The 27,499-nt window shown below is 38.6% G+C and overlaps 2 protein-coding genes across 2 annotated transcripts in view; both read left to right on the plus strand.

Annotated features, from left to right (window-relative positions):
* The window catches only part of Lgr4 (leucine rich repeat containing G protein-coupled receptor 4), a 107,983-nt gene extending 87,617 nt beyond the window's left edge, over positions 1-20,366 (plus strand). The window contains exons 7-18 of the mRNA XM_070032698.1: positions 252-320; positions 1,324-1,395; positions 1,600-1,671; positions 1,993-2,061; positions 4,040-4,111; positions 5,666-5,731; positions 7,070-7,141; positions 9,061-9,132; positions 9,526-9,651; positions 10,773-10,888; positions 11,135-11,218; positions 14,964-20,366. Of these exons, the coding sequence (XP_069888799.1) occupies positions 252-320; positions 1,324-1,395; positions 1,600-1,671; positions 1,993-2,061; positions 4,040-4,111; positions 5,666-5,731; positions 7,070-7,141; positions 9,061-9,132; positions 9,526-9,651; positions 10,773-10,888; positions 11,135-11,218; positions 14,964-16,240 (2,167 nt within the window). The 3' untranslated portion in view covers positions 16,241-20,366. The remainder of the gene's footprint in view (positions 1-251; positions 321-1,323; positions 1,396-1,599; positions 1,672-1,992; positions 2,062-4,039; positions 4,112-5,665; positions 5,732-7,069; positions 7,142-9,060; positions 9,133-9,525; positions 9,652-10,772; positions 10,889-11,134; positions 11,219-14,963) is intronic.
* A 1,493-nt stretch (positions 20,367-21,859) lies between these two features.
* The window catches only part of Ccdc34 (coiled-coil domain containing 34), a 142,976-nt gene continuing 137,336 nt past the window's right edge, over positions 21,860-27,499 (plus strand). Inside the window, exon 1 of the mRNA XM_070031770.1 lies at positions 21,860-22,257. Within this exon, the coding sequence (XP_069887871.1) occupies positions 21,908-22,257 (350 nt within the window). The 5' untranslated portion in view covers positions 21,860-21,907. The remainder of the gene's footprint in view (positions 22,258-27,499) is intronic.

Raw genomic sequence — 27,499 nt, forward strand, 5'->3', positions numbered from 1 at the left:
CTTTGAATTTGTAAACTTGTTGACCTAAAAACATCATAGAGAAAGGCATGGAATTTATTTTTCTGTTCAGTGTTTTAAAAGCTGTAAATTTAATTAAACTCCTACTGGGTTTTGAATGACAGTGTGGTTGGTAAGGAAAGTTTACTAACTACAGGGATGATCTGTTAGCATGCATTTGTACCCAATGGTTTTATGAACTGTGACATACTATTCTGTATTCTTACATATTTTCCTCCTTTATTTTGCCCCAGGGACTTGAATTATAATAACTTGGAGGAATTTCCTCAGGCTATTAAAGCTCTTCCTAGCCTAAAGGAGTTGTAAGTATTGCTCCATCCTCTTAATACCATTATCCCTAGAAGTGACCATTTTTTGTTGCAAGGATGACATCCTACATCTTCCTCCTATTGAAGTTGTACATAACATACACAAACAGACATAATATCTATATACACACATACAAGACGATCCTTCACTGTCAGATTGTGTACTAGTTTGTTCATAGTTCTTAGCATAGTGTTAGATGCTACTGAAGTAAAAAGGCATGCTGTCCAGTCTTGACTTGAAAGGAGCTTATAGTCTCAGTCTCACTGGGAAGGCAGTCCAGGAATATAGACCAATAGCTGTTGCTTGTAGAAATAAGTGTTGAATGAATAAAATAAATCATTCCAGAAAATTTTCATTCTGGCTTTGAGTCATTGGGAAGTTCATTACTTAAAGGGAAGGAGTTTGACGTGACCGGAAAACATGGAAAAAATAAAATAAATGGAAGATGCAAGGGACAGTGTTGAATATTGCATTTATCACAGGCAAAGACAGGAATGTACATGACATAACAGAGATTGTATGTCATGAGCTGACAGCTAGTAGTTCATCTATTGCCTAAAGACAAAAAGGAGAACACAGTGAGAGAGATTTAGGGACCAGAATACCTAATATTCCCATGCTACAAAGTTCTCTGCTGATAACACAACACAGAAGATAAATGCATAGGAGGGACCTATTAGTTGCAGGTGAAGCAGTGTGTTGGGGGAGGGGGGACAATGGGGAGGGAGATGGGAAAGGGAAACAAAGGAGGAGGCAACAATGCTTGATAAGAAATGTACTCATCATCTTGCTCATGTAATTGTAGCCCCTCTGTATGGTATTTTCACAGTAAAAAAAAATCAAGTGTACTCCAGAAAGCTCCACATTTTTGAAAATGTTTATGTAGTTGTTATTAGTTACGTTTTGTATAATGTTGAACAACAGTAGATACTCAAGTTTTAACTTATCTTACTTTACAGAGGATATGCGTTTCAAAATACTATTTTGTCATTCCAGGGGATTTCATAGTAATTCTATTTCTGTTATCCCTGATGGAGCATTTGGTGGTAATCCACTCTTAAGAACTATGTAAGTATTCTTGAAAGTTTCTTTTAATATATTATCATGTAAACCCCCTCTTCACAAGGCCAAACATTAATGAAAATGAAAATTTGGGCTTTAGATATAGCCAAAGTGTAGACATTGACTTTATAGTAAAGGACTGGCCAACACAAAAACTTTCTCTCTTTTTTTCTTTTCTTTTCTTTTTCTTTTTTTTTGTATTTTTTTCAGACATTTGTATGACAATCCTCTGTCTTTTGTGGGGAACTCAGCATTTCACAATCTATCTGATCTGCATTCCTTGTAAGTATTATGCAAGCTTAAAAACATACCTGAATATTTCCTAATGGAAAACAAGAATGTATTATGTCTTCAGAAAATAGATTTTTTTTTCTTTTTCTGTTCTTGGGCAAAAGTCCAAAAGATGACTGAAAATTTACCATGTTTCTTATTTATGTGAACATTTGACCAAATATGTTTTCAAGTACTTTCAAGAGGTCAAATTAGGTGATCTTTTAGGTACAATAATACTATAATTTCAAAATGTCTGGAAAATGAAATGGAAAATTTATGTATGAAAAAAAGTTAATTTAAAATCACTTCTTTTCTCCCAATTTCCTAAAGAGTCATTCGAGGTGCAAGCATGGTACAGCAATTCCCCAATTTGACTGGAACTATCCATCTGGAGAGTCTGTAAGTTTGGGGCTGGCAGTATATTAGCTGGGTGCCAGTCTTTTTAATGATGATGGTGATGGGTGGGTTTGAGGTCATTCCTCCCAAGTTCCTTTCACTGAGAATCATGATGGAGGCGAATGTATTGTGTTTTGGGTCATTCTGCTCAGTGGAGCTAGTTTGTGGAGAGAAAATCTAAAAGGTAACTAAACTGGTAAAGTTGTAACTCTCAGTGCCATTAGAAGTTTGGGCTTAAGACAAAGTTGGACTAATTGATGCAGAGTTTCGAGAGTGGGCTGGAAACTGGGCATTGATGGCTCATGCTTGTAATCCTAGCTACTCAGGAGGTTGAGATCTTAGGATAGTGATTCAAAGCTAGCTCAGGCAGGGCTAGCTCAGTCAGGAAAATCTGTGAAACTCTTATTTCCAATAAACTATGCAGAAAAACCTGGAAGTGGTGCCATGGGGATAGCACTCATGCTAGGGAGGCGGGGGAGGGGGTGGGAGGGAGGGAAAGAGAGGATTCATTACTTGGCAGAGGAAATGGTGATATCTATTCAAGTAGTAGAGTGTTAGCCTTGAGCACAAAGAGGCTCAGGGATAGCACTCATGGGGGGGGGTGCGGGGGAGGATGAGAAAGGAAGAAGGAGAGGGAAGAGGAGAGAGGACTCATGACTTTGGCAGAGGAAAGGATGACATCTATTCCATCAGGGTGTTTTCTAACCCTAAATTATCCCAGCCTGAATGTCTAGTTTCATTGTTTCCTGTACATGAGAGCTGTCTTTGACAGGAGCTGATTTATCTATAGGTAGTGGTCTCCTATTGATTATTTAATCCCATATAAAGCTATTTAAATATTTAAATTTATATATGCATCTTATATACAGGCCCTTTCTAATGATTCTTCATGTCATTACTCAGACATATTTGGTAATGAATATGCTAATAGAAACCATTGCCTTCACATAACAATGAAATTCCTTCTGTATAACTAATGTAAACTAATTAAAAATTTATTGCCTTTCACATTTTCTCATATAAGTAGTTCTTGATGATAATACTTTTTCTCTAAATTTGTTGACTCCAGGCTGGAGGTATTGCTCAGGTGTTTTAGTGCCCATCTAACAAGACTAAGAGTTTGAATTCAAACACTAGTAGTGCCAAAACCAGAAATTTGTTGACTCTTGGTAGGTTAAAAATTTTATTTATTTATTTATTTTTTTTTTTTTTTTAAATTTTCCGGTCGTGGGGCCTGAACTCTGGGCCTGGGCGCTGTCCCTCAGCTCTTCAGCTCAAGGCTAGCGCTCTACCACTTGAGCCACAGCACCACTTCCGGCTTTTTTCTTTTTGCTTATGTGACGCTGAGGAATTGAACCCAGGGCCTCATGCATGCAAGGCAAGCGTGCTACCACTGAGCCACCTTCCCAGCCCCAGGTTAAAAATTTTAAAGTGTCTATTTTATGGTTCTTCACAAATGAAAACAGGACGTGGCTTAGAGAAAAAGCATTAGATATGAGCACATTATGGAGAAAGAAGTAACAGAAACTTGGATTGACAGCAAATGAAAACATAGGTAGAGGAGAGTATTTTAAAATGCAGTATCTAGGTGACTGACAGAAAAGACAGAAACAATATCCAGGGCAAGACGTCAAGGTGGTTTCACACATGTTGAATGTAAGAAGGTGACACAGCTTTCAGGTAATTGTAGCTAGGGCATGGCTATAAATACATATTTTTCTCCTACTCCATTATCTGGACAGTCTATTATCTGAACTCTAAGCTTTTATTCCTTACTGTAAACATGATGTTAGATTGAGGGTTAATTCACCTTCCTACCAACCTACCATTAGGGAGTTGTTAGGAAATGGGATTCATTGACTCTTGTATGCGCAAGCACATGAGAATTTATTCTTGTGTATGAGAATAACATTTTTACCATGCTGACTTGAAATAGTTTTTTAGATGAACAATGCTTTTTTTTTTTTTAAACTCCCCACAGGACCTTGACAGGTACAAAGATAAGCAGCATTCCTGATAACTTGTGCCAAAAACAAAAGATGCTCAGGACTCTGTAAGTTCGATTCTTTCCCGCTGCTCTTCATACTTTTCTTGTATGTACTTTACAAGTGTTCTGCTTTATTTCTTAATAAACTATTTTCAGAAGGTAGCTTTAACATACAATTACTTTTTATTTGCTTCTTTCACATAAACAGGCAAGGTTAGTGGTCTACTGGAGAGGTCATGTGCATCTGAATTTGGTTTCAGTTCTTGTGTCTGTCACAATCTTCTGAGTTATGTATTGAATAAAGAAAAACTAAGCTAGGTTCTTCCTTGATCCTCTTCTTCTCCTTCCCTCCCTTCTTTCTTTCCCTTTTCTTTCACTCTTGTTTTCCTCCTCTACCACCCATTTCCTCTGCCTCTTCCTTCTCTTCCTCCTCCCCCTCCCCCTTCTCCTCCTCCTCTTCTTCCTTTTCCTCTTATTATTATTATTTTTGTCAGTCGTGGGGCCTGAACTCTGGGCCTGGGCACTGTTCCTCAGCTCTTCAGATCAGGGCTAGCACCCTACCACTTGAGCCACAGCGCCACTTCCTGTTTTTTCTGCGTATGTGATGCTGAGGAATCGAACCCAGGGCCTCATGTATGCAAGGCAAGCACTCAACCACTGAGCCACCTACCCAGCCCTCTCTTCCTCCTCCTCCTCCTCCTCGCCGTCCTCCTCCTCCTCTCCTCCTCCTCTTTTTATGGGAGTTAAACCCAGAGCCTTCACATGTTAGGCAAGCACTCTATTTTTTAGTTATATGTCAAACCTGTGGGTTTTTTTGTTTGTTTTGTTTTGTTTTTCTTTCTTGAGTCTGTCCTTACTCTTGATTCCCCAGAGGCATTCAGACCCCATATTCTTCTCTTTGATCCACAACAGATTGTAAGATCCACAAGCAGAACCTAAACCTTCCTCTAATCAGGAATGAAGTAATTATGTAGCTTCCTAAAGGACTAGAAATGGAAATGAAATGAAGGCTGTAAGCATGTCACCAGAACAAAGTGCTAAGTTGTTACTAAGCATTTACTGGAGGGAGATAGTAAAGTTAAGTGACTGACTGTGCAAGCAATTAAATGGTGTAAATGGGAAGTGGATGGCCACCAATGAGAGAAAATAGTGATGAGGTTGGAAGGTAACCATTCTGATACTTTATTGAATATGAGTGTTTAAAAAGATTTGCGTAAGCATACCATTCTCCTTGTGCTTTTTTTTAATTGAAAAAGCAACAGAAATTATTTATGGCATAAACAATATTGAAAAAAAACAGAACATTTTCAAACACTTGTAGCTTTATCAATTAAAACAATTGTATATTTTCCATATTGTATTTTTGGTGCATAAATTAATATATTAGCATATTTTATATTATCTATAATCAACATGATACATTTGGACTTTATGAATCTTAAGCCTCTTGTATCACCAAGGTACTCTGGGAACTTACAAGTTTTAGGTTAAAAATAGTTGCTTTCCTCATTCGGCTCTTTTTTTGAAGATCTTATTGCTGCTTTCAATGCTTCTGAGTATAATGTTTCTAATATACAATTCTAATAGTGACATTGATTTGTCAATTTCTATTGTTTTAAGTGATTTGTCTTACAACAATATAAGAGACCTTCCAAGTTTTAATGGATGTCATGCTCTAGAAGAAATGTAAGTTGTTTTTATTATTTTTTATTTTTGTAATGTTGTATTGTTAATTCACTGAGCACTTAACTGTTACTATTACTAACCTGAACTATTACTGTTAAGAAATTAGATTCATATAATCAGGTATTCCTTTAAATAAAATGGCAAATTGGCCTTTTTAATTTATATCATCTGCTGGGCACTTGTGGCTCAGGCCTATAATCCTAACTATTCAGGAGGCTGAGATCTGAGGATCTCAGTTGGAAGCCAACTCCAAGCAGGAAAGTCTAGACTTTTATCTGTGTGTGCATGTGTGTGCATGTGTGTGCTAGTCTTAGGGCCTGAACTCGGGATCTGGATGCTGTCTCTGAGCACTTTTGCTCAAGGTTAGTGCTCTACCACTTCAGGCACAGCTCTACTTCAGCTTTTTGGTGGTTAATTGGTTGACTTTGAACAATGATCTTCAGATCTCAGTCACCTGAGTAGCTCTGATTACAGGCATGAGTCACTGGCACACAGCGTATCTATTTTTTGTGACAGTACTCAAGTTTGCATTCCAGGCTTCTTGTTCTACCTCAGATTTTTCAGCGTTCTACCACTGAGCCACACTTTCACTTTCGACTTTATGCTGGTTAATTTGAGATAATTTTTCAGATTTATCTGCCCATGCTGGCTTCCAACACTGATTTGTAGAGCTCAACCTCCTAATTAGTTAGGATAATAAACATGGGCTAACACCTGGCCTTCATTAGACACTTATTCATCAGCCGTTCTATTAGATGTTATAAAAGGGCAAGGGTATATCTAAAAAGCAAAACACATCTTGCCCTGGCTGCTGAGAGTAAACAGTCATGAATTCTATAGCCCACCATGTGCTCTTATAGGACAGCCATCACGGAAGCTGGTTGGGATGTGATGGAAGAGGTTATCAACTGTCTGGTTCCTGTGCTACTTGGCTTGGGTTCTTTCGCACTGTGTCATCTTCTCTCACCTCGTGGACTTGATAAAGAATTTTGATGGTGTACTAATTAACTCCTAATTTAATTTAGGATGTAATAGCACTTAATCCCACTTTTTTTATTTTTAGCATGAGGAAATGGCAGTTCTCTTTACTTTCCAAAAGAGCAATTATTAAATACAAATGAATACTTAAACTTAGAAAATGTTTAACTAACAATGTTACTGTTCCAAATAGAAAAAGTAATTTTTGTTTTGTTTTCTCCTATTCTTTCATTCCCTTCCTCTTTTTCCTTTTTTCTTTTCTTCCTCCTCTTCCCCCCTCCTTTTCTTCTTCTCCTCCTCCTCCTCCTCCTCCTCCTCCTCCTCCTTTTTCTTCTCCTTCTTCTTTCTTCTTTATTTCAGTTCATTGCAACGTAATCAAATCCACCAAATAAAGGAAAATACTTTTCAAGGCCTGGCAAACCTAAGGATTCTGTAAGTTTTCCTGTGATTATTATTGACATTTTTTTGTTGTTATAAATTAATGTGTCACTATGCTCTCCATGCCAGTAGTTCCATTTAAAGATTCAATTTATGATTCATAAATATTGTCTACCTTATCACATTGTACTTTATATAATCGATTTTTAGTAGTTTTTACCTGAGCTAATTGATGCTATTGTACCTTACTGAGTGAAAAAATTATAAATGTATATAACCTGAATGATGGAGTTTGTTTCCAAATTTTAATAGTGAGTTCTCCATCCTTTAGAGCTAGGGTGAGCAAGCTACTGCCTATGAGTCAACACTACTAGCCTGCTTCCTGTTTTCATAAATTAAGTTTTGTTGGAACTAAGCCAGGCCTTTTGTTGAAGTGTTGTCTAAGCTTCTTTTTTCATGGTGTGGCACAGTTGAATAGTTTCAACAGAGACCACATGACCCACAAAGGTAAAAATATTTATTCTTTGGCCAAGTAAAAAGCAAAGTTGGCTGACTCTTGCTCTGGGTTGTCTATCATGAGTAATATAGCTCATTTATGTATAACAGAAGCACTCATGTTAAAATTTATTTAGGGTCAGGAGAGATGGTGCCTACCAGTAATCTAAGCTACTTGAGAATGGAGGTAGAACAACTGTGGTCTAAATCCAGCTCAGGCAAATGCATGGGACCCTATCTGGAAAAAAAAAAAAAAAAACAACTAAAAAGCAAAAGGACTAAGTATTTATCTAACAAGCACATGCCCTGAGTTCAGTACCCAGGTGCGTGTGTGTGTGTGTGTGAGTGTGAGTGAGAGAGAGAGAGAGAGAGAGAGAGAGAGAGAGAGAGAGAGAGAGAGAATATGAGTGTATGTTTGCATCAGGCATTAGCGTAGAACTACAGAGATGACCAAGACGAAACTGTCACTATTTTTATAGAATGTTAGTTTGGAAAATGTAATGCACTAAATTAATGATCTTTTTCAATATAGAAAAATGTTGAAAATTTTAATATATTTAATCTATTTTCCTACTGGCTCCACTTTAAGAAATCAAAGAGGCTGTGGTTACAGCTCAGGGATAGCATGATGCCCAATGCCTTGGATTTGGTCCTAGGCATCATAAAGAACAGCAGTAGCAAACAACAATAAACAGGCACTGTACTAGAGGTGGTGGTGTCTGTTTTTGTGGTGGACAGGCATTCTCTATGTGTGGGCAGTCATGTGGACAGGAGCTGGATCCTAGTTGCCATGACTTTGAGAGCACTGATTGACAGCCATGAAAAGCAAGTCTTTTCATGATTTATAACCAACTTGTTTCAAGTTTTTCTGTTATTCAGGACATGCGTTCTGGATGAACTTAATGGATCTTTAAATTTCCTTTAAGGCCCAACATAAGTGTGGTTATAGATTACTCTTCTAATTTGTTAATTCTGTAAAAGCAGAATTTTTTTTCAGGGTGTGTTGCTGAATGTAGAGCTAGCTTTGCTGTTGATAGGATTTTTATTTCCTGCTTAGGGAAAGAAAGATATCTGCAGCCCTCTTGGAATGCCCTTGTTTGTTTATTGATTCTATTTGTCTTCTCTGGAGTCTTATCACTAACCTTTGAGAAGGCAAACACTATGAAGCCTATTTTTATTTTCAGTCTTGTAAGGGCTGGGCTTTTCTTCCTCTAGTTAATAGTACCAAAGGTTCTCTCATATCATTTATAGTTTTGAACTGGTACCAGAATGATAAAGGTGAGAATATTTACAACTGTTTTGAAATAGTTGCCAGCTTTGCTGCTATAGGGATTCCGTTTTAAGAAATAAATTTTCACAAAAGAGAGACAATAAAGCATACAGGAAAAAAATGTTGCTGGACAAGATTGAAGGTCTTTGTTATCATCAAAGATATGTTACATCTTCAGAAAAATTAACATGTTACTTCTAAATTGCAGAGATCTGAGTAGAAACCTGATCCATGAAATTCACAGCAGAGCTTTTGCTAAGCTCGGGCCAGTTACTAACCTGTGAGTATGCAGATAATTATATGAAGTAGCATTCTAGAGCTATGAAGAGAAGTTTTTCTTTTTTCTTTCCTTGAGATAGTGTCTCACAATGTAGCCCAGGCTGGCTTTGAACACTTAATCTTCTTGCCTCAGCCTCCTGCCTACTGGATACAAGACATATTCTCCCTCCTTCTCCCCCGCCCCCCCCCCCCCAAGTTTTGAAACGTGTTTTAACATGGGCAAAATCAAAATTGCTAAAATATATTGAGATAGTAACAGCTTCTTACCTGACAGACACATGGTACGTCTATCATTTTAGGGATATAACGTTTATGATGTTAATATATAGAGAGATTTATGTGATTTTTTTTTTTTTACATAGGGAACTAACTCAAAGTCTCATTCACATTTTAGAGATGTAAGTTTCAATGAGCTAACTTCATTTCCCACGGAAGGCCTGAATGGGCTAAACCAGCTAAAACTTGTGGGCAACTTTAAGCTGAAAGACCCCTTATCAGCAAAAGACTTTGCTAATCTCAGGTATGTTTTTGCTTATTCTTTTTCCCTGGGTTTATAGTAAGCTCCCAAATTATAGTGTTCTGAGGTTTTGTTCACCCATACCCCGCCACCCCTTTCTTTCCTTGTTTCCAAGATTTTCTTGCTAGATTATAGTTACTTTCTACCTCTATCTTTTGTAGATTCGGTGAATAACAGATCATGAGTATTGTTGAGAACATGAACTAAAAATACAGAATAGTGTTTTAATGAATATAATGCCTTTTCTTTACCAATAAGATATCACAAACAATATAATGTGAGCTGACAACAAGTAGATATAATGCTGTAAAACTTAATAGAGACTTCAGATTTATATAGTATGATCTCATTATGGATAGTGAAAAGTACTTGAGACTATTATTGAGGAAGAAGGCAATAAATACTTTCACTACATTTATATGAACAAAGTCAATTTATTTAATGGTGCAAAGTCACAAGTGTCGTTGGATATTGATGTTTCATATGGTAAATTGAGCATAGTTAAGACATGATATGTATAAAAGGTATCATAGACATTTACTTCTTTGTTTTTGGCTTGTCCTGGGTCTTGAACTCTGGGCCTGGGTGCTGTCCCTGATCTTTTGCTCAAGGCTAGTGTGCTCTTCCACTTTGAGCTGAAGCACCATTTCTGGCCTTGTCTGAGTAGTTTATTGGGGATGAGAGGTTCATACAGACTTTCCTGCTGGGCAGATCTCAGCTTCCTGAGTAGCTAGGATTACAGGTATGAGCCACTGGTGCCTGGGAACATTTAAACTGCATTGTTGTGATGAAAATTTAAATATGGCTTAACACACAATCAACTTCAAAAGGACAATTTTGTAATATGTCTTTGTGATTATCTTTATGAACTTTACCAGGACGCTATTCATAGATGAGGAAACAGGCCTGGAAAGAATAAATGGCCACCCTATAAGACACATGGCAGTTAGGTCTTCCTGACTCACCACTGGAGTTTTCAGAGATTAAAATAGTTTCTAACCAATGTGTATTTGTATGGGTTGTACAATCCAGAAGTCAGATTATAGGTACAATGTATGTTGATCAGTGTCACCCACCCCCATCTTCCCTCATCTTTCATTGTGTATTTTACAATTTTTCACCAGGTCTTTATCAGTACCCTATGCTTATCAGTGCTGTGCATTTTGGGGTTGTGACTCTTATGCACATTTGAACACAGAAGATAACAGTCTCCAAGACCATAGTGTGACAAAGGACAAAGGCAAGTGCATGAACTTTTAAAAACAGAACACTCCTTAATGCATTAATCAATGGGTCTGTGTTATAATCAGTTTGGGAAGGATCAATATAAAGTCTGTGGCATTTCCTGTGTGATCAGCATCACAGATATATTATCAAGACTCATATAAGCTGGGTTTACAATGAGAGGGGGAAAAAAGGTAGGGAAATGTGGCACTTTTGAATTGCATCCAATTTTAATTGAGCATACTTTATGTGATATGTTCAGGTACTGCCGATGCAACCAATGTCACAAGCAGTGTTGAAAATGAAGAACACAGTCAAATAATTATCCATTGTACACCCTCAACAGGTAAGGCCCAATATAATTTGCCATGTTTCTCACTTTAAGTAAGCATAGGTTAAATAATCTTGACACATAGGGGATGGATGTGATTTCTATGGAGTAGGGGTGGGACTAGGTGATCTTGTAAGGCCTACTCACTCCAAATGTGGTCTGCTGATAGGCAGCTCAAGCATCTTTTTCGGGATTTCAGGGTCCTATCCACTGAATCCCACTATGCACCTTAAGATTTTTCAGGGTAAGGATTAGGTACATACTGCTTAAGAGACTCTTTCTCCTTCCCCTCTTTCCTTTCTTCCTTCCTGCCTGCCTGCCTTCCTTTCTTCCTTCCTTCCTTCTTTCCTTCCTTCCTTCCTTCCTTCCTTCCTTCCTTCCTTCCTTCCTTCCTTCCTTCCTTCCTTCCTTCCTTCCTTCCTTCCTTCCTTCCTTCCTTCTTCTCTCCCTCTCCCTCTCCCCTGCCCTCCTCTCCTTCCCTGGGTCCCTCCCCCCTCCGCTTCTTTTTCCAGTACTGGGTTTGAACTCTTGCACATGTTAAGGGTGTTCACTACCACTTGAGCCACTCCACCAGCCCCTTTGTGCTTTGATTATTTTTTAGATAAGGTCTTACATTATGCCTGATCTGTCCTGGACATTCCACCAATTTATGCTTACCTGTTACTTGGATTACAGGAATATGCCACCCAACTATTGTGTTCTTCTCATAGCTTGGGAGACAGGCACATGCCAAGATCTTCAGCTAGTATTATATTTTATTTTGACCCAAACTGGCCTGGAACTTTGATCCCTTTATTATTGCTTCCCAATTAGCTAGGATTACAGACTTCAGCCATTGTAACCACAAGAGGCACTCCCTCCCATATCAGGATTTGAACTCAAGCCTTGAACTTTGCTTGGCATTCTTGCTTGACTAGTGCTTTGCCACTTGAGCTTTGTCTCCAGCAATGCTGTTTTGGGTTTTTTTTTAATGGTTACTTTTGGAGATAAGATTATCACAGACTTTTCCACCCAATCTAGCTTTGAACCTCATTTCTCAAATCTCAGCCTTTTGAATAGCTCTAAGACTATAGGTGTTATCCACTGGCATGCAGCTAAAAGAGGCACTTTCCTAATGTTCTCTTGACTCTCTCTACAAATCACTGGTCTATTAGGGTTTTTAATATTTTTAGTATTATTTTAAAATGTAACTAAGCCACTTTTTTATGATTCATTAAATTATGAGTCTTGGGAAAATTACTAAACTGCTTCCATATATTTGTAATATTATACCTAATATAACAAAGATGGATTAATAATTTAACTATAAAATAAACTACTTTTTGTGAAATTGTTTGCCTGCACAAAGGAGATTTCATTGCTCTGATGTCACCGGATAATCTAGACATTGATTTTATGTCAGAATCACACATTATGATTCACTACTGTGATTGCCAGACTGTGAGCTTCTGTGGTGCTATTTGTTGAATACTTAATACAGTGGTTTGTGTAAAGAATAAGCTTTTCATTTTCTTGTGTGGTACTAGGGTTTGAACTCTGGGCCTTTTGCTTGCCTGCAAGTACTCTACGACTTGATCCACATCCTCTGCCTGATAATAAGCTTAAAGTTAGCAGATACATATATGGATAAATTGGCAGGAATCTTAAGTTTATGTAATGCATTGTGTGTCTCTATGTATTCATTTTTAGAAGATGGATAACTACTCAGTTGCTCCATTGGTCATATGTTAGAGAGTATACATAAAAAGCTGAAGATCCAGGGAGAAGGGAGTGGTTTTCTTAAAGGGAGGTTACTGATCATGCAGTGATTCCATTTCTTCTACACTTGTCCAGGGAGAAAGCTGGTCTGAGCTCATCTCCCTAAGGTAACAGTAAGGGTGAACTCAGTTATAGTAAGTACACACATGCACACATATGCACACACACACACACACACACACACACACACACACACACACACACACACACACACAAACCCACATATGCTCATGCAGAATCAGGCAACAAAGGAGAACATAGATCCTTTTAGGTTTGAAGGAGGTGGTAGGCTTCCACAGAGAGAATCTGGGTGTTGGTCACTTTTAGACTTTTGTAGGTGTCCTTTTCTTCCAGGTCAGATGTGCTACCCCTCCTTCTTGAAAAATAATGAGTTCCCATACAGAAAGAAAGTTAAAGTTAAAGAGCTTCCCTTCTTCTGATAAGAAGAGTGAAAATAAAATTTAAGTCACAATTTGTATGTATGTGTATATGTGTCAGTCCTGGGACTTAAGTTTAGGGTTTATCTGGGTACTTGCTCTTACTTTTTTTGCTCAAGGCTGACTCTTTCCACTTGAGCCACAGTACCACCTTCAGCTTTTTGCTGGTTAATTGGAGACATCAGTGCCCAGCCTTAAGTTACAAATTTTTGTGTGATCTGGAAATCAGGTAAATGGTTTTTGGGTCTATAACTGTCTTGAGGACTAAAGTGCTTTTTGGATATATCAAATTTCATGATAGTCCAGAAAAATAGAACATATCTTTCAGACAATTGTGATACATAGATTCTTGTGTTTCTCACTTTTTTCATTTCTAGTTTTTTTATATGAAACAGTTCTCACTTATGACAAGGATCGCATGTGACAGTGAGTTTCTAGAACAAACAATCCAGTTACTGAATGTACTGAGTGTGGTGGATCCCGTCCATAATCTTAGCTACTTAGGAGGCAGAAATCAGGAAAATGACAGTTCTAGGGCAGCTGGGCAAAACATTCTCTAGACCCTATCTCAATCAATAAAAAGCTGAGAACTGTGTGGAGTGTACTTGACATCCCAGCTATGTGGGAAGCATAATTGAGAATCAAGGTCCAGCCTCTCCTGGACAGAAGGGAGGCCCTATTAAAAATGACAACAAAACAAGAAAAATCAAAAAGAGCTGGCAGTATGGCTCAAGTAATAGAGTTCCTAGTAAGTGTAAGGTTCTAAGTTCAAAAACCAGTACTGGAACCAAATAAATAAAATAAGAAAGGAAAAATTACTAAGTCAGTTCTCACAACTCATATGTGTTATATAGTTGTTTGTATCAAGCATTGTATAATTATATCAATGTGGGCTTAATACTGGCTGTACTGTCTTACTGAATGACCCTTGTTGGGGCAAAGGCTTTACAATGTCAGTTTCTCTGGGTAAAACAGGAAGGTAACTATATGTGTCTTAGCCTTCTTCATCAGGTTGCCTTTTAAAGCTATAAGAAATAGGTAATAATATGTTTAAAATATGTGCATATATGTATACTGTTATGAAGTTTATATAGACTAGAAAAAGGGAGCTAATATTTACTAAAGTCCAACTATATATTCTGCATCCTGCTTAAGTATCCTGTTTATAATTTTACATGCTTCACAGCTCAGTGAAACAGACATTACCGTCCACAAGTGATAAAATGAAATTTATACAGATATAAGTTCCTCTCTCTAGGTAAGGTTACATGTCATGAAGCATTTAATTCCAGGTCCCCAATATTATCACATACCTTTTATGTGCTAGACATTTTTCTGGGAAATTGAAGCCATATCTAATTAAATTAAAGCCAGTTTATTTGTAAAATTGGCCTATTCTATGACTGAAATATCTTAAAAAGTTGTCATCTTTTCAATTTGATGAATTCACATAGGTAGCAGACTCCCTCAAGAGCCAACTGTCATTAGTCTATAAAGCTGTTAAGCATAGGAAATAGGGTATTTTTAAATACGGCCTCTTACTGTGTTTTCTTTTTTCATCATAGGTGCTTTTAAACCCTGTGAATATTTACTGGGAAGCTGGATGATTCGTCTTACCGTGTGGTTCATTTTCTTGGTTGCATTGTTTTTCAACCTGCTTGTCATTGTAACCACATTTGCATCTTGTACATCACTCCCTTCCTCCAAATTGTTCATAGGCTTGATCTCAGTGTCTAACTTATTCATGGGAGTCTACACTGGCATCCTCACGTTCCTTGATGCTGTATCCTGGGGCAGGTTTGCTGACTTTGGCATCTGGTGGGAGACTGGCAGCGGCTGCAAAGTTGCTGGGTTTCTGGCAGTTTTCTCCTCAGAAAGTGCCATATTTTTACTAATGTTAGCAGTGGTGGAAAGAAGCTTCTCTGCAAAAGGCATGATAAAAAGCGGGAAGAGCAATCATCTCAAGCAGTTCCAGGTTGCTGCCCTGTGCGCTTTCTTGGGGGCTGCCGTGGCGGGCTGTTTCCCCCTGTTCCATTCAGGAGAGTACTCCGCCTCCCCCTTGTGCTTGCCGTTCCCGACGGGGGAGACGCCGTCCTTAGGATACACCGTCACCTTAGTGCTGTTAAACTCCCTAGCGTTTCTATTAATGGCCGTTATCTACACGAAACTGTACTGCAACCTGGAAAAGGAAGACCTCTCGGAGAATTCCCAGTCTGGCATGATTAAGCATGTGGCGTGGCTGATCTTCACCAACTGCATCTTCTTCTGCCCTGTTGCGTTTTTCTCCTTTGCGCCGCTGATCACCGCCATCTCGATCAGTCCTGAAATAATGAAGTCGGTCACTCTGATTTTTTTCCCGTTGCCTGCTTGCTTGAATCCGGTCCTGTACGTGTTCTTCAACCCAAAGTTCAAAGAAGAATGGAAGTTACTGAAGCTTCGTGTGACCAAGAAAAGCGGATCCGTCTCCGTGTCCATCAGCAGCCAGGGGGGTTGTGTGGAGCCAGACTTCTACTACGACTGTGGCGTGTACTCTGACCTGCAGGGGAACCTGACCGTGTGCGACTGCTGTGAATCCTTCCTGCTGACAAAACCAGTGTCATGCAAACACTTCATCAAATCACACAGCTGTCCTGCCTTGGCAGTGGCTTCTTGCCAAAGACCCGAGGGCTATTGGTCCGACTGTGGCACGCAGTCGGCCCATTCGGACTACGCAGATGAAGAGGATTCCTTCGTCTCAGACAGTTCTGACCAGGTGCAGGCCTGCGGAAGAGCCTGCTTCTATCAGAGCCGAGGATTTCCTTTGGTGCGCTATGCTTACAATCTACCAAGAGTGAAAGACTGAACTACTGTGTTTCCGACCATTTCCTCATCAACCAAAATCACAGTGTTTCTAGAGTGGACCTTATTCTGAATCTTTCTTCTGGAAAGCATGTCTGTAATTACTGTCTGGTACCACTTAGAGGAAGGGGAAGGTGGCAGTTTATTTCTCAAACCCAGACATTTTCAAAGAACAGGTGCCTAAACTATAAATTGGTGGGAAAAAAAAATAAATGTAATGTCTAAGCCATGTGGGGTCTGTTTGAAATAAATAAAACTTGAAAAGAATTTGGGTGTAGTCTTGCGATATTATAAAGTTCATTCTTTGTGAATCCTAAGATGCAAATTTTTATGTTTCTGGATAAAGCACAAAATAGAGAACAGCTGTTAATATTTAAAAAAATTAAATGTGATTTTAGATAACTGAAAAGTCTTACTAATCTTACTTCATGTTTCATCATTAATCTCAGGACAATTTACTGCAGGGGTGAAAAAGGGACAGTCTCTCAGCTCACACTGTGAGAGTATGCACAGGCATTACCTTTTTATGTTTTGTATTCTCATCTTGTTCATGTGATTTATAAATCTAAAACCTGAAGATGTTTTTTAAAACAATATTAACAGCTGTTAGATTTCTGAAAACAAAACAAAACATAGCAGACCATTTGCTTCGCATCCTTATACATTGCTTTGGTTGTGATCATAGTATTTTTTTTTCCTTAGTATTTTGTAATTGTACTACTGAGGAAAAGCAACAGGCTAATTGTTGTGTGGGTTTAGTTGATTTGGCTAAAAATATATGGATTTGAATGGTTCCTGAGGGATTTAATGGCTCTGTGCAGTTTTCCAATAAGTATTTTTTGTCATCACTGACTCTGCTGATTTTTTTTTCCAGTTTTGTTGGTATGTGCTGAACTAACAATTTGGACTATACAGAAAGTAAATCAGGGGTAAATATATTAAGTTATTGGAAATAACTTGGAATAACTGTGACAGAAAGCACTTCCATTTAGTTCTCAAACCGCTGGATTCTCCTGCACTGCTAAGTAGATGTGTCCATATACCTTCTCCATTTTCCCACTTACAAATGGCTCATTCAGTGGGTCAGATGTTGAACCCCAGTTAGACATTAAAAATGTGCCATTAAGGGGGGAGGGTAGATAAAAGGAAGAAAGTTAAATGCTATGTCCTTAAATATTTTCTAAGTACTTGATTTTCATCTGTGGGCTTCTGACATGTTTCTATATGGAGTCATAAAGTTATAATTGCTCAGTAAGTTTCTTTTTTTAAACAAGGTTAAATCAATTGCAAACCTACTGCCATGTGAGTTAGCCTGGACATACAAAAAATTAAGCTAAGTTGCAGTTTAATAATTAAACTGTACATACTGTGCATATAATGAATTTTTATCTTATGTAAATTATTTTTAGAACACAAGTTGGGAAATGTGGCTTCTGCTCATTTGTTTAATTAAAGCTACCTCCTAAACTATAGTGGCTGCCAGTAGCAGAAAGTTAAATTGTGGTTTATATACTTTTTTTTGCATTGTAAATAGTCTTGGTTGTACATTGTCAGTGTAATAAAAACAGAATCTTTGTATATCAAAATCATGTAGTTTGTACAAAATGTGGGAGGGATTTATTTCCAGTGTGCTGTAATTTTGTATGGCCAACTATTTACAAGTTTTAAAAATTGCTATCATATTTGTATATTTACACATCTGATAAATGTTAAATCATAACTTGGTAAGAAAATCCTAATTAAAACCTTTTTTCCTAAAATACAAGTTATTGAAAACTTTATTCATTTAAAAAATAGGGCCACAGACCCATAGTTTATGCCAGATATCCTAGCTACTTTAGAAGCTGAGTTCTGAGAACTGGAGGTCAAAGCCAGCCTGGGCAGGGAAGTCCGTGAGACTCTTATTTTCAGTTAACCAGCAAAAAACAAGAAATGGAACTGTGGTAGAGCATCAGCCTTGAGTGAATAAAGCTAAGGAGCAGTTTCAGGTGCTGAGTTCAAGCCTTAGTACTGGAAGATATTTAAAATATGTGGGAAAAAATTTAAAAAGTGAGAATACACTATTGTACTCAGTATTTTGAATTATTGAAGTTTCTAAAAAATCCATTTTGCTTTACTTTATAACTAGGTACAATGAATTTACTTAGTGTTTTGTAGACAAAGTATAGGATTTGGAAGAAGTAATAGAAGTCACAGATTATGAACAATTTTGATAGTCATCTATAAATATCTAACAATGCTTCGTTGGAATTTAGAAGTAGTTTCTCCTAAATTTGACTATATCACAAAAAACAAATTGTGCAACTTGAGAATGCCAATTCAATATTTTCAAAGCAAATGGCTTTAAAATATTTACATGATATTAAAGATGGTCAAATGCTTGAATATTCAGTGTTTACGGTCTTCAATCCCTCAACTACAAATGAGAAATCAGTTGGTTGAGTGAAATTTAAGTAAATGTGAGACTCCCATGTGTTGTATTTTGTGTGTGTGTGTGTGTGTGTGTGCTGGTACAAGGGCTTGAACTCAGGGCCTCATGTCTTGCTCAGCTTTTTATTAAGGCTAAGTAATCTGAGTAGATAAGATTATAGGTATGAACCTCTGTTACCTGGCTGTTTTGTAAGTATACCTTAAACTTCACAGACTTAAATTTCTATAGCCAAAAAGTACAATAATTACCTTTCCTTTATACATCTAACTCCATTCTAATCTCATTCACCTTCACCTTGGCTCACTCATCTCCTCCCAATCACTCTGCCTTTTCTTTTGAGGCAAGCTAAGACATGATGTTGTGTCCAGGGATATATTAAAGTAGCCTATATTGCCATAGAACTGCTAGTGGTATTTTTGTAACAGAAAGTTACCTTCACTTGCAGAAGGTTTTAGAACCAACAAAAATAATGATCTTGAGTACATTATGAAAGCAAAACAAGTTTTTAAAAAGTGAAAATTAAGTGAATAGAAGGAAAACCTTACAAAAACAATATTCTATAATTTAAGCAAGGCACTCTCTTTTAAGCTAATTTGTATATCTATGAATAATTCTACCCATACTGTTAAGATCTCTCAGCCCTACAAATGAAAAGGCACTGTAAAACAACTGACTGAGGACTTAGCTTCAAACACTAGCACCATGTTACTGCCTCAGCTATATGGTTCATTATTAGTCATAATGGTGACCCCAAAACATTGAAGAAAAGACATGTTTTGTTCAGTAAAGTGCTTCAAGAAGGAAAGTGCATTGCATTTTTAATATTCCTACAATGGAATTTTTTGGTGGAAACATTTTGAAGTTTAAGTGGTAAGTTTACATTATTCCTGATCTAGAAGCTTTGATGGGTAATGAAATATTATTGTAAGGTAGATTATCTCCTATTTTTTTTTTTTTTTTGTCGGTCGTGGGGCTTGAACTCTGGGCCTGGGCGCTGTCCCTCAGCTCTTCAGCTCAAGGGGAGCGCTCTACCACTTGAGCTACAGCACCACTTCCGGTTTTCTGGTGGTTTATTGGAGATAGGAGTCTCACGGTCTCTCCTGCCCGGGCTGGCTTTGAACCACGATCCTCAGATCTCAGCCTCCTGAGTAGCTAGGATTACAGGCGTGAGCCACCAGCGCCCGGTTGATTATCTCCTATTTTATACAGGAATAGGCTAGGAATGTAAAGGTCAAACCGCTTATTTAAGGATATTTATTAAGGAAAATCATTAATTCAAGTTTTTTATTTCTATTAAACCTTTTTTCCCCCCTCAGGTTATTTCTGTTTGAAAATTGTATCTCAAGCTTATCTCCTTGGGAAGTGCCAAAAATGTGATGTTAATACTAGAGATATTCTCACAAAAGGTTTTAAGCAGTTATGCTAATATTCAACAATAGGGTAAAGACGGAAAACAATTTAATGAACTTGTTTTTTATTGATCCTTTATAGTACTCAATATGTTGTTCCAGCTTTCCTTCATTTTCATTGTGATTTTAATGCAAATTTTAACAAAATGCCTCATATAAGTAGTTTGTAGGATTGCATTTTTGTATTGTTTCTTTCAATACTTGGGATTTAACATAAGTACTCTCACAGTGTAGGCAAGTACACTACCACTAAGTTACACCTTCTGGTGAAATATTTTAGTAACTTGAGCTTCTTCATCCTGAAATTATCTTTTGTTGTAATTAATTTCTGCCATATCCAGTTGTGTCAAATTTTGCACAGATCTATCTAATTCAGAGTAAAAGATTTTCGTATCACCCTCGTCTGTAACAAGTTTTTGTGTTGTTTTGACCACTGTCTTTTCACTTGGTGTATCTGAAGCAGGATATAGACAGATGAGGAAACGGAAAATTATGTAATTTTTTTGTGATGATATTTTTTTTTTTGCCAGTCCTGGGGCTTGAACTCAGGGTGTGGGTACTATCCCTGAGCTGCTTTTGCTCAAGGCTAGTGCTCTACCCCTTGAGCCACAGCACCATTTCCAGCTTTTTCTGTTTATGTGGTGCTAAGGAATTGAACCCAGTGCCTCAAGCATGAGCAGCAAACACTCTACCACTGAGCTCCCTTCCAAGCCCTAGTGATATTTCTACGAGCAATTGTATTGGACAAAAGTGTTTAGCTACAGGTGTACAGTTTTTATCATCTTGAACAAAGCATCAAGCTTCCACACCTCACAATGCTTCCTTACCTATCAGCATTTTTTTAAACGACATTTCATCACAAAAGAATGAAGTGTTTGAGGTGGTCACATACACAGTTAATCGTAGTATTCAGGAAGGTGAGACAGAAGGATTTCAAGTTTTCTCTATATAGCCTGGGCTATATAGAGAGATCCTGATTCTCAGGAAAGAGGCTAAAAAATCCACACGCTGCTTAGGACAAACTAGTTCCCTTGAGATGCCAGAAAAATACTTCATTACTTCTAAACCAGGAAGATTGTCCCAGAGCTGGGAACTGGTGGCTCATACCCTGCCTTCCTAACTACTCAAGAGGCTGAGATTTGAGGATGACAGTGTAAAGCCACTCTGGTAGAAAAGCCTGTGGGGGCTCTTTTCTCCAATAACTAGCCAAGAGCTGATGTGACTCAGTGGTTGGAGCACCAAGCTTGAGCCAAAAAAGCCAAGCAAGAGCACAAGGCATTGAGTTCAAATCCCAGTGCCCCCCCACCGCCGTCTCTGTCTCTGTCTCTCCCCAAAGAACATTCTTAGATAAAAGTTCTCCACCTTCTCAGAAAAAGATGCTCACTAACCTCAAGAAATGACTACTGATAAGTTTATCATCCTGACCTTACCTGGGGGCTAGAGGGGTTGTCTTGGCTTCCCCCTCTTTTACTTTAAAACGTTCTGCCTTGTTCACTGACAGTAACATATTTTATTTGCCAAACGGTTTATAACACCACAGCAACCAAAAGTTGCCATCAGGGAGCCAGGACCCATGGGCGGGGGAGGTGCGGAGTCTCTTAAGCACCGGGCAGCGTTCAGCCACCGCGGAAGGGTAGAGAGAGGCTCAGAACTCGCAGAGGAAGCCACGCTCTGCAGGCCCAGACAAAGCCTCGGCGTGCCCCAATCGTCGCCAAGGCAACGCGAGGCAGGGGCGGAGCCTGTTCGGATTGGCTAGGCTCGGCGCGCGCTGGGCCTGCTGGGAGAACGGGGCTTGGCGGCGGCGGCGCCGGTTTGAAGTTGGCTGGGCCCGATGTGGTCGGTGGGGCGGTGGCGGCTCCCCTCTCCACCTCCCTGCCCGGACTTCTTCACCGACTTCGGGCCCAGGTCTCGGCCCGCTTCCAGATCACTCACGGTCCTGACACCGGACTCGCTGGGGCGGGCACTGGAAGCGGTGACGACGTCTGAGCGCTCGCCGCCGCCGCTGCCTCTCAGCTGCAGTAATTCGACCTGGTCCCTGCTGTCTCCCCTCGGCCACCATAGCTTCGTGTTTGATGAGGAGGACGGCGACCGGGAGGATGAGGAGGCCGTGGATGGAGAGGCCTGTGACCCACCGGCCCATGGGGAAAACCTGAGAAGATTGGATTTACAGGGGTGCGCCAGGTAAACTGAGGCCCCTGGCCTACACACGCTTCCTCAAGATGCCCTAGACACCCCCCACTTCCCCAAAGAAGCAAGCCAAACCACCCCAGGAGGCGCCTGGGCCCCGTTCTGCACACAGACCTGGGCAGATGGTGACAAATGACCACAGGTTTCTTGTGGTTCTTATCCCCCATCTCCTGCGCCCGGAGAATATGACAGATTACTTCCATCTCACCATCCAGGAAAATGCGGATAGGCCACAGACACTCAAAACTTTGTGATTATAGGAGTTTTGTAAATTCACAAGGGCTCTAGAACTTTTGCCCATAATCTTTACCACCAAGCAGGTCACTTTTAATATAAAGAACTGCATGAAGTACAGTGGCTGGCAAAGTCTACTTCAGCGTACAGAGGCAGGCTGTGTCTGAAATGAGCACGAGCTTTCCGTGATACCTGTAATAGAATCCTAGCTAAGGAGGCTGAGATCTGGTGGAGTGCCAGCCTTGAGTAAAGCCAAGGGAAAGAGAGTACAAGGCCCTGAGTTCAAGGCCCCCGTACACACTCACATACTTGGGGGGACACACACACAAGCACAGTTATTAATATCCCAAAGATTGGTAGACCCAAAGGATTATTGTTTCTATGATGATTGAACAAACATTTATGTTTTCCCTCATAGGTTTAGGTCCTGAGGATCCTAAATCAGATATACATGGTTTCTACTGTCATTAAAACAGATCATGCTATTCATTTTACAGATAAAAGATCAGATAGAGAGCCATACTCCTAATTATTAGCAAATCTGAACCTAGTACTCCAGAATACTTGTAATGTTTTCCATATAATACTTGTCTAAAATTGGGAGTACAGAAGTAAACCCAAGGGCCTTATTCCTAAAAGGAGTATTTCTGAGACATGCATAATAATGCAAGTCCATTCTGGGATTTTATTCCTTCAACCATATTTTAGGAAGCATTTGCAAGTTTCCGATTGTCATGTGACATAATGTACAAGATGGGAAATCTAAGAAAGTCAGTCCAGAGAACCCATGCTTTTTGTGTCAGAAATAACAGAGCCACCTTCAGTATTAGGTATCAATATGAGAATTAGTAAATAGAATATGGGATCATATGAAGTGATCCATGGCCACAAGACAGCCTCTTTGTAAGAATGAGAAATGAAAGTAAATACATGAGTAGAATGGTGGTTAGGAGGTCAGGGAGAGTAACCAAGCAAGCCACATGTTTAGGCTGCTTGTAGCAACAAGAAACAGACCTGTTTATTAGTCTGTTAGAACTCAGTTCATAGTGTTAAAGAGTGTCTGGAGTTCATTTTTTTGTCATTTTTTGCCTTTGGAACCTGCAGGATTCAGTGGGTCTTATACATTTTAAAAATAAATTTTAAGGCTTTGGGAAATACCTTCAGTTCATCATCAACAGGACTACATATTGATGGGCATAACAGCAACTTGAAGAATAAATGGCCATCAAAATCTGCAGCATAGTTAGAGTTAGAGCCTTGCATTGGCCTCCAAGAGCCAGAACACTAATCAGATGGAGCCTTATGGGTTGGGATAGAGCTAGACACTCAAAGCCACATGAGCTGGTAGCACCATAAATCTGATTGCCTTCTTGACCATATATCAGTCCTTTTGAATCAAAACATAAATGGTACATGGATCTAAAAAGAGAATGAAGATTTGTAAAAGCTTCTGTGTACTGTGTCTCAGATGCCTATTAGGTACTAATAGATGCTCTAGTTACATTCAGTCATTTTAGAAAACACCGTCTACCTACTCACCTTTAGTTGATTCCCTGGACACCTGAAGCATGATAGGCTGGGGGAGCAGGCAGCTAGAGTCACAGGGCAGCCATTGTTTGGGGACATGAACGTGCTGTATGGAGCAGAGACCAAACCACAGAGAGCTGTGGGAGATCACCTATCCCTCACCTATCAAAGTGATCTGACAGTGATTAACTAATAAGGTAAGACTTCTTTGAGATTGACTCAGGAATTGGCTGTACAAAATGGAAGCAAACTCAGCATTATACTTTCAAGATAAATAGAAGCATGCCTAGATGTTGCAGTGTTGAGTTTCAAGTGTATTGGCCAGGATTGATAGCCAGTTTAAAGTTGGCCTCAGACAAGATAATGAAAACTATTTTTTCTGGAGTCTTTTTCATACATTAAATGGATACTTCATCAAACTTTTCTTAATTTTGGATACAGCTTTTGTGGGTGACCATTTTTAACACATCATTAAAAATGTTAAGAATTTTAATATTTAAGTTGCAATTTGACTGAATTACTCTTTCAACAAATATTTCAGATTCAAGGCTAGTCAAGATTTGTTTTCTTTCTTTAAGGAACTTTTGGCTCATGGCAGAGGTTACATAGACAGCCTGAAACAATCCAGATGTTTTGCAGGCAGAGTTCCATAGGCAATAAAATAATGTCAGAGTTGAATCTCAGAGCTGGGCTTGGTGGTGTGGCAGCTATAATCCTAGCATTTAGAAGCCTAAGGCAGTAGGATTTCAAGTTTCAGGCCAACTTAAGCTAATGTAGCAACTTCAAAGCCAGCTTGGGGTACATAGCAGGACATTGTTTTAAAAAAAAAATCTTTAAGAGTAGGAATTAACGATAGTGATAGTAGTAATAGTAGTAGTAATGCAGAACAAGTGCTTATTGAGTATCCAAAACTACTGTGTATACTGAGTACTTAGCATACGTTGATTCACACAGTACTATTGTGTGGTAACTACTACTGGCATCTCCATTTTTCAAGTAAGAAAATAGAGGCTTTAAAGAGGTTTAAAAATGTATACACCTAGGAAAACAGGTAGTGATTCCTGTCCCCCCCCCCCCCCCCCAATCAAATTGCTGTTAACTGGCCACAAGTGACAGAAGAGTAAAGGAATTTGTGAGTTTTAGGACATAGTAGCCTGGCATAGCCATTGAGGAAAGAATTGGCTAGAGGATAGGAAGGGGTTAGTTTATGGATTTAGACAAAGGAACTACTGAAAATTTTTGAGATGAGAGTAGAATGGTAGAAAGATGCATCTTTTGAGAGATGAATGTGGCAAAAGGTGTTTAGAATTGTTTGAAAGGAAGGGAGAAAGACCATTTCTGCTCACAGACTATAAGTTTGAGAAGAGAATGTCTTGGGAAATCTTAAGTAGTGTAATTGACAAGAAGGGATTGTATGGATGATAGGGTTTAAGGATGGGGGAAGGAAAGCAGAGTCAAAGATGGGGTTTCTGGTTTGGGTTCCTGGATAAATGGTAGTATACCTTTCACTAAGGATTATAAGAGAAATAAACTTTTTCTTGGTAGAGGATAAATACTAGAAGATAATTCGATCAGTTTTTGAACTATTTTTGATATTGAGTACATCTATCAAGTGGTTGGAGGTAGATTAGAATTTAAGATGAAAGTCTGGCCTGGAATTGATATGGACATCATCAGTTTATAGTGATAATTGAAGCTGTGGGAACAGATAAGGTTATTCTGTAAGAATGAAATATCAACTGGATCTTTCCCAGTAAGAATACAAATTCCATAATGGCATGAATGAATGAATAACAGCAGAAAATACTTGATTTATGAGGTAGAAAAACTTTGTGCAGAGCAGTTTGTAAAGCAACTTGTTTGCTAGGAACCATGTTAAACACACAACACTGTCCCAGAGCTTTTTGTGCTAAGGACTTCCTTGGATTTATTGTTAAGTCTTTACTACGTTTTATAAGGTCTTTATGTCCAGTGTTCTTTATTTGCTCATGTAGTTTGGTGTTTTTTTTTTTTTTTTCCTGCTAAAAGATAGAAGACTTATAGAAGATATGTAGATATGGAGCCTATGATAGGAAGTGGGGAAACAAAGGAGGAAACAACAATGCTTGATAAGAAATATACTCATTGCCTTGCTCATGTAATTGTAACCTCTGTATGGTATTTTCACAATTTAAAAAAAAATTGGCCCAAAGGAATCAACCACAATAAGGCCATAGTTGCTGTAGTGTAGTTCAGTGGCAGAGCTCCAGTTAGCAGGCTTAAGGTCTAAGTTGTATTCCTAGCACCAAAAACAAAACAAACAAGAGAAGGGCTATTTTTTCTTGTGGCTTTTTATTTCAAAACAATTTCAAACTTACATAAAAGTAAAAAGGAGAATATTAAAAAATCTGTTCATCCTTCACTCATAACCCCTAATTGTTAACACATATACTTTATTCTATATATATATGTATCATTCTGTATGTATGTATATATATATATATATATATATATATGTATGTATGTATTATTTTTTCCTGTACTATTTTAAGGGAAAGGGAAAAGTTTCCACCCAGGATCTGATTAGGATTATGTAATCATGTAATTAGTTGATCCACATAGTAGTTTTAGAAGTAGAGATTACCTCCTTTAGTATTAAGGCAAATAAATTAGGTTTGCTTTATTCTAATAGATTATCTTTGCTCAGAATTGAATCTAGGACCTTGCACATGCTAGGTACCCACTTTGTCCCTAAGCTCCAATGAACTCTTAACTGTGGTTTCAGAAAGTGAAGGCAAAGAGCAGGGGATTTGGCTAAAGTGACTAGAGTCTGGAGTTCAAACCCATGTATTAGAAAACTTCCTTACCATGGTGTGTGTGTGTGTGTGTGTGTGTGTGTGTGTGTGTGTGTGTGTGTGTGTGTGTGTGTGTGTGTGTGTGTGTGTGTGTGTGTGTGTGTGTGTGTGTGTGTGTGTGTGTGTGTGTGTGTGTGTGTGTGTGTGCGCATGCATCGTGTGCATACATGTTATTCCTGGGGCTTGAACTTGGGGTCTGCCACTGCCCCTGAGCTTTTTGTGCTAAAGGCTAGTGCTCTACCACTTGAGTACAAAAAGATTTTCTTTTTCTTTCATTTTGGTGTTTAATTGAAGGTAAGAGTCTTCCAACTTTTCCTGCCTGGCTTTTGAATTCTGATCCTCAGAGCTCAGCATCCTGGGTAGCTAGGATTTCAAGAGCCACAAATGCCCAACCCTTTCCATGATTTTTATATGATGCTTATATATAATATGTATATATTAGTTCAGAGTCAATATATCTGAAGTATGCAAATATTAACTGAAGTATGATATATGCAGGGAAGAAATTCAAAAGATGAAACAGCTAACTTAAGAGTCTAACTAAAATGGCAGTAGATCAATGAGAGGAGAAGATGAATGAACAGGGGAAGAGAATTAGAATTCAATCATAATATTGAACACATATCCTATGAAATAGAATT

This window comes from Dipodomys merriami, unplaced genomic scaffold (genome assembly GCF_024711535.1).
Source record: "Dipodomys merriami isolate MVZ:Mamm:240054 unplaced genomic scaffold, mDipMer1.0.p SCAF_21, whole genome shotgun sequence".
NCBI classification, from domain to species: domain Eukaryota; kingdom Metazoa; phylum Chordata; class Mammalia; order Rodentia; family Heteromyidae; genus Dipodomys; species Dipodomys merriami.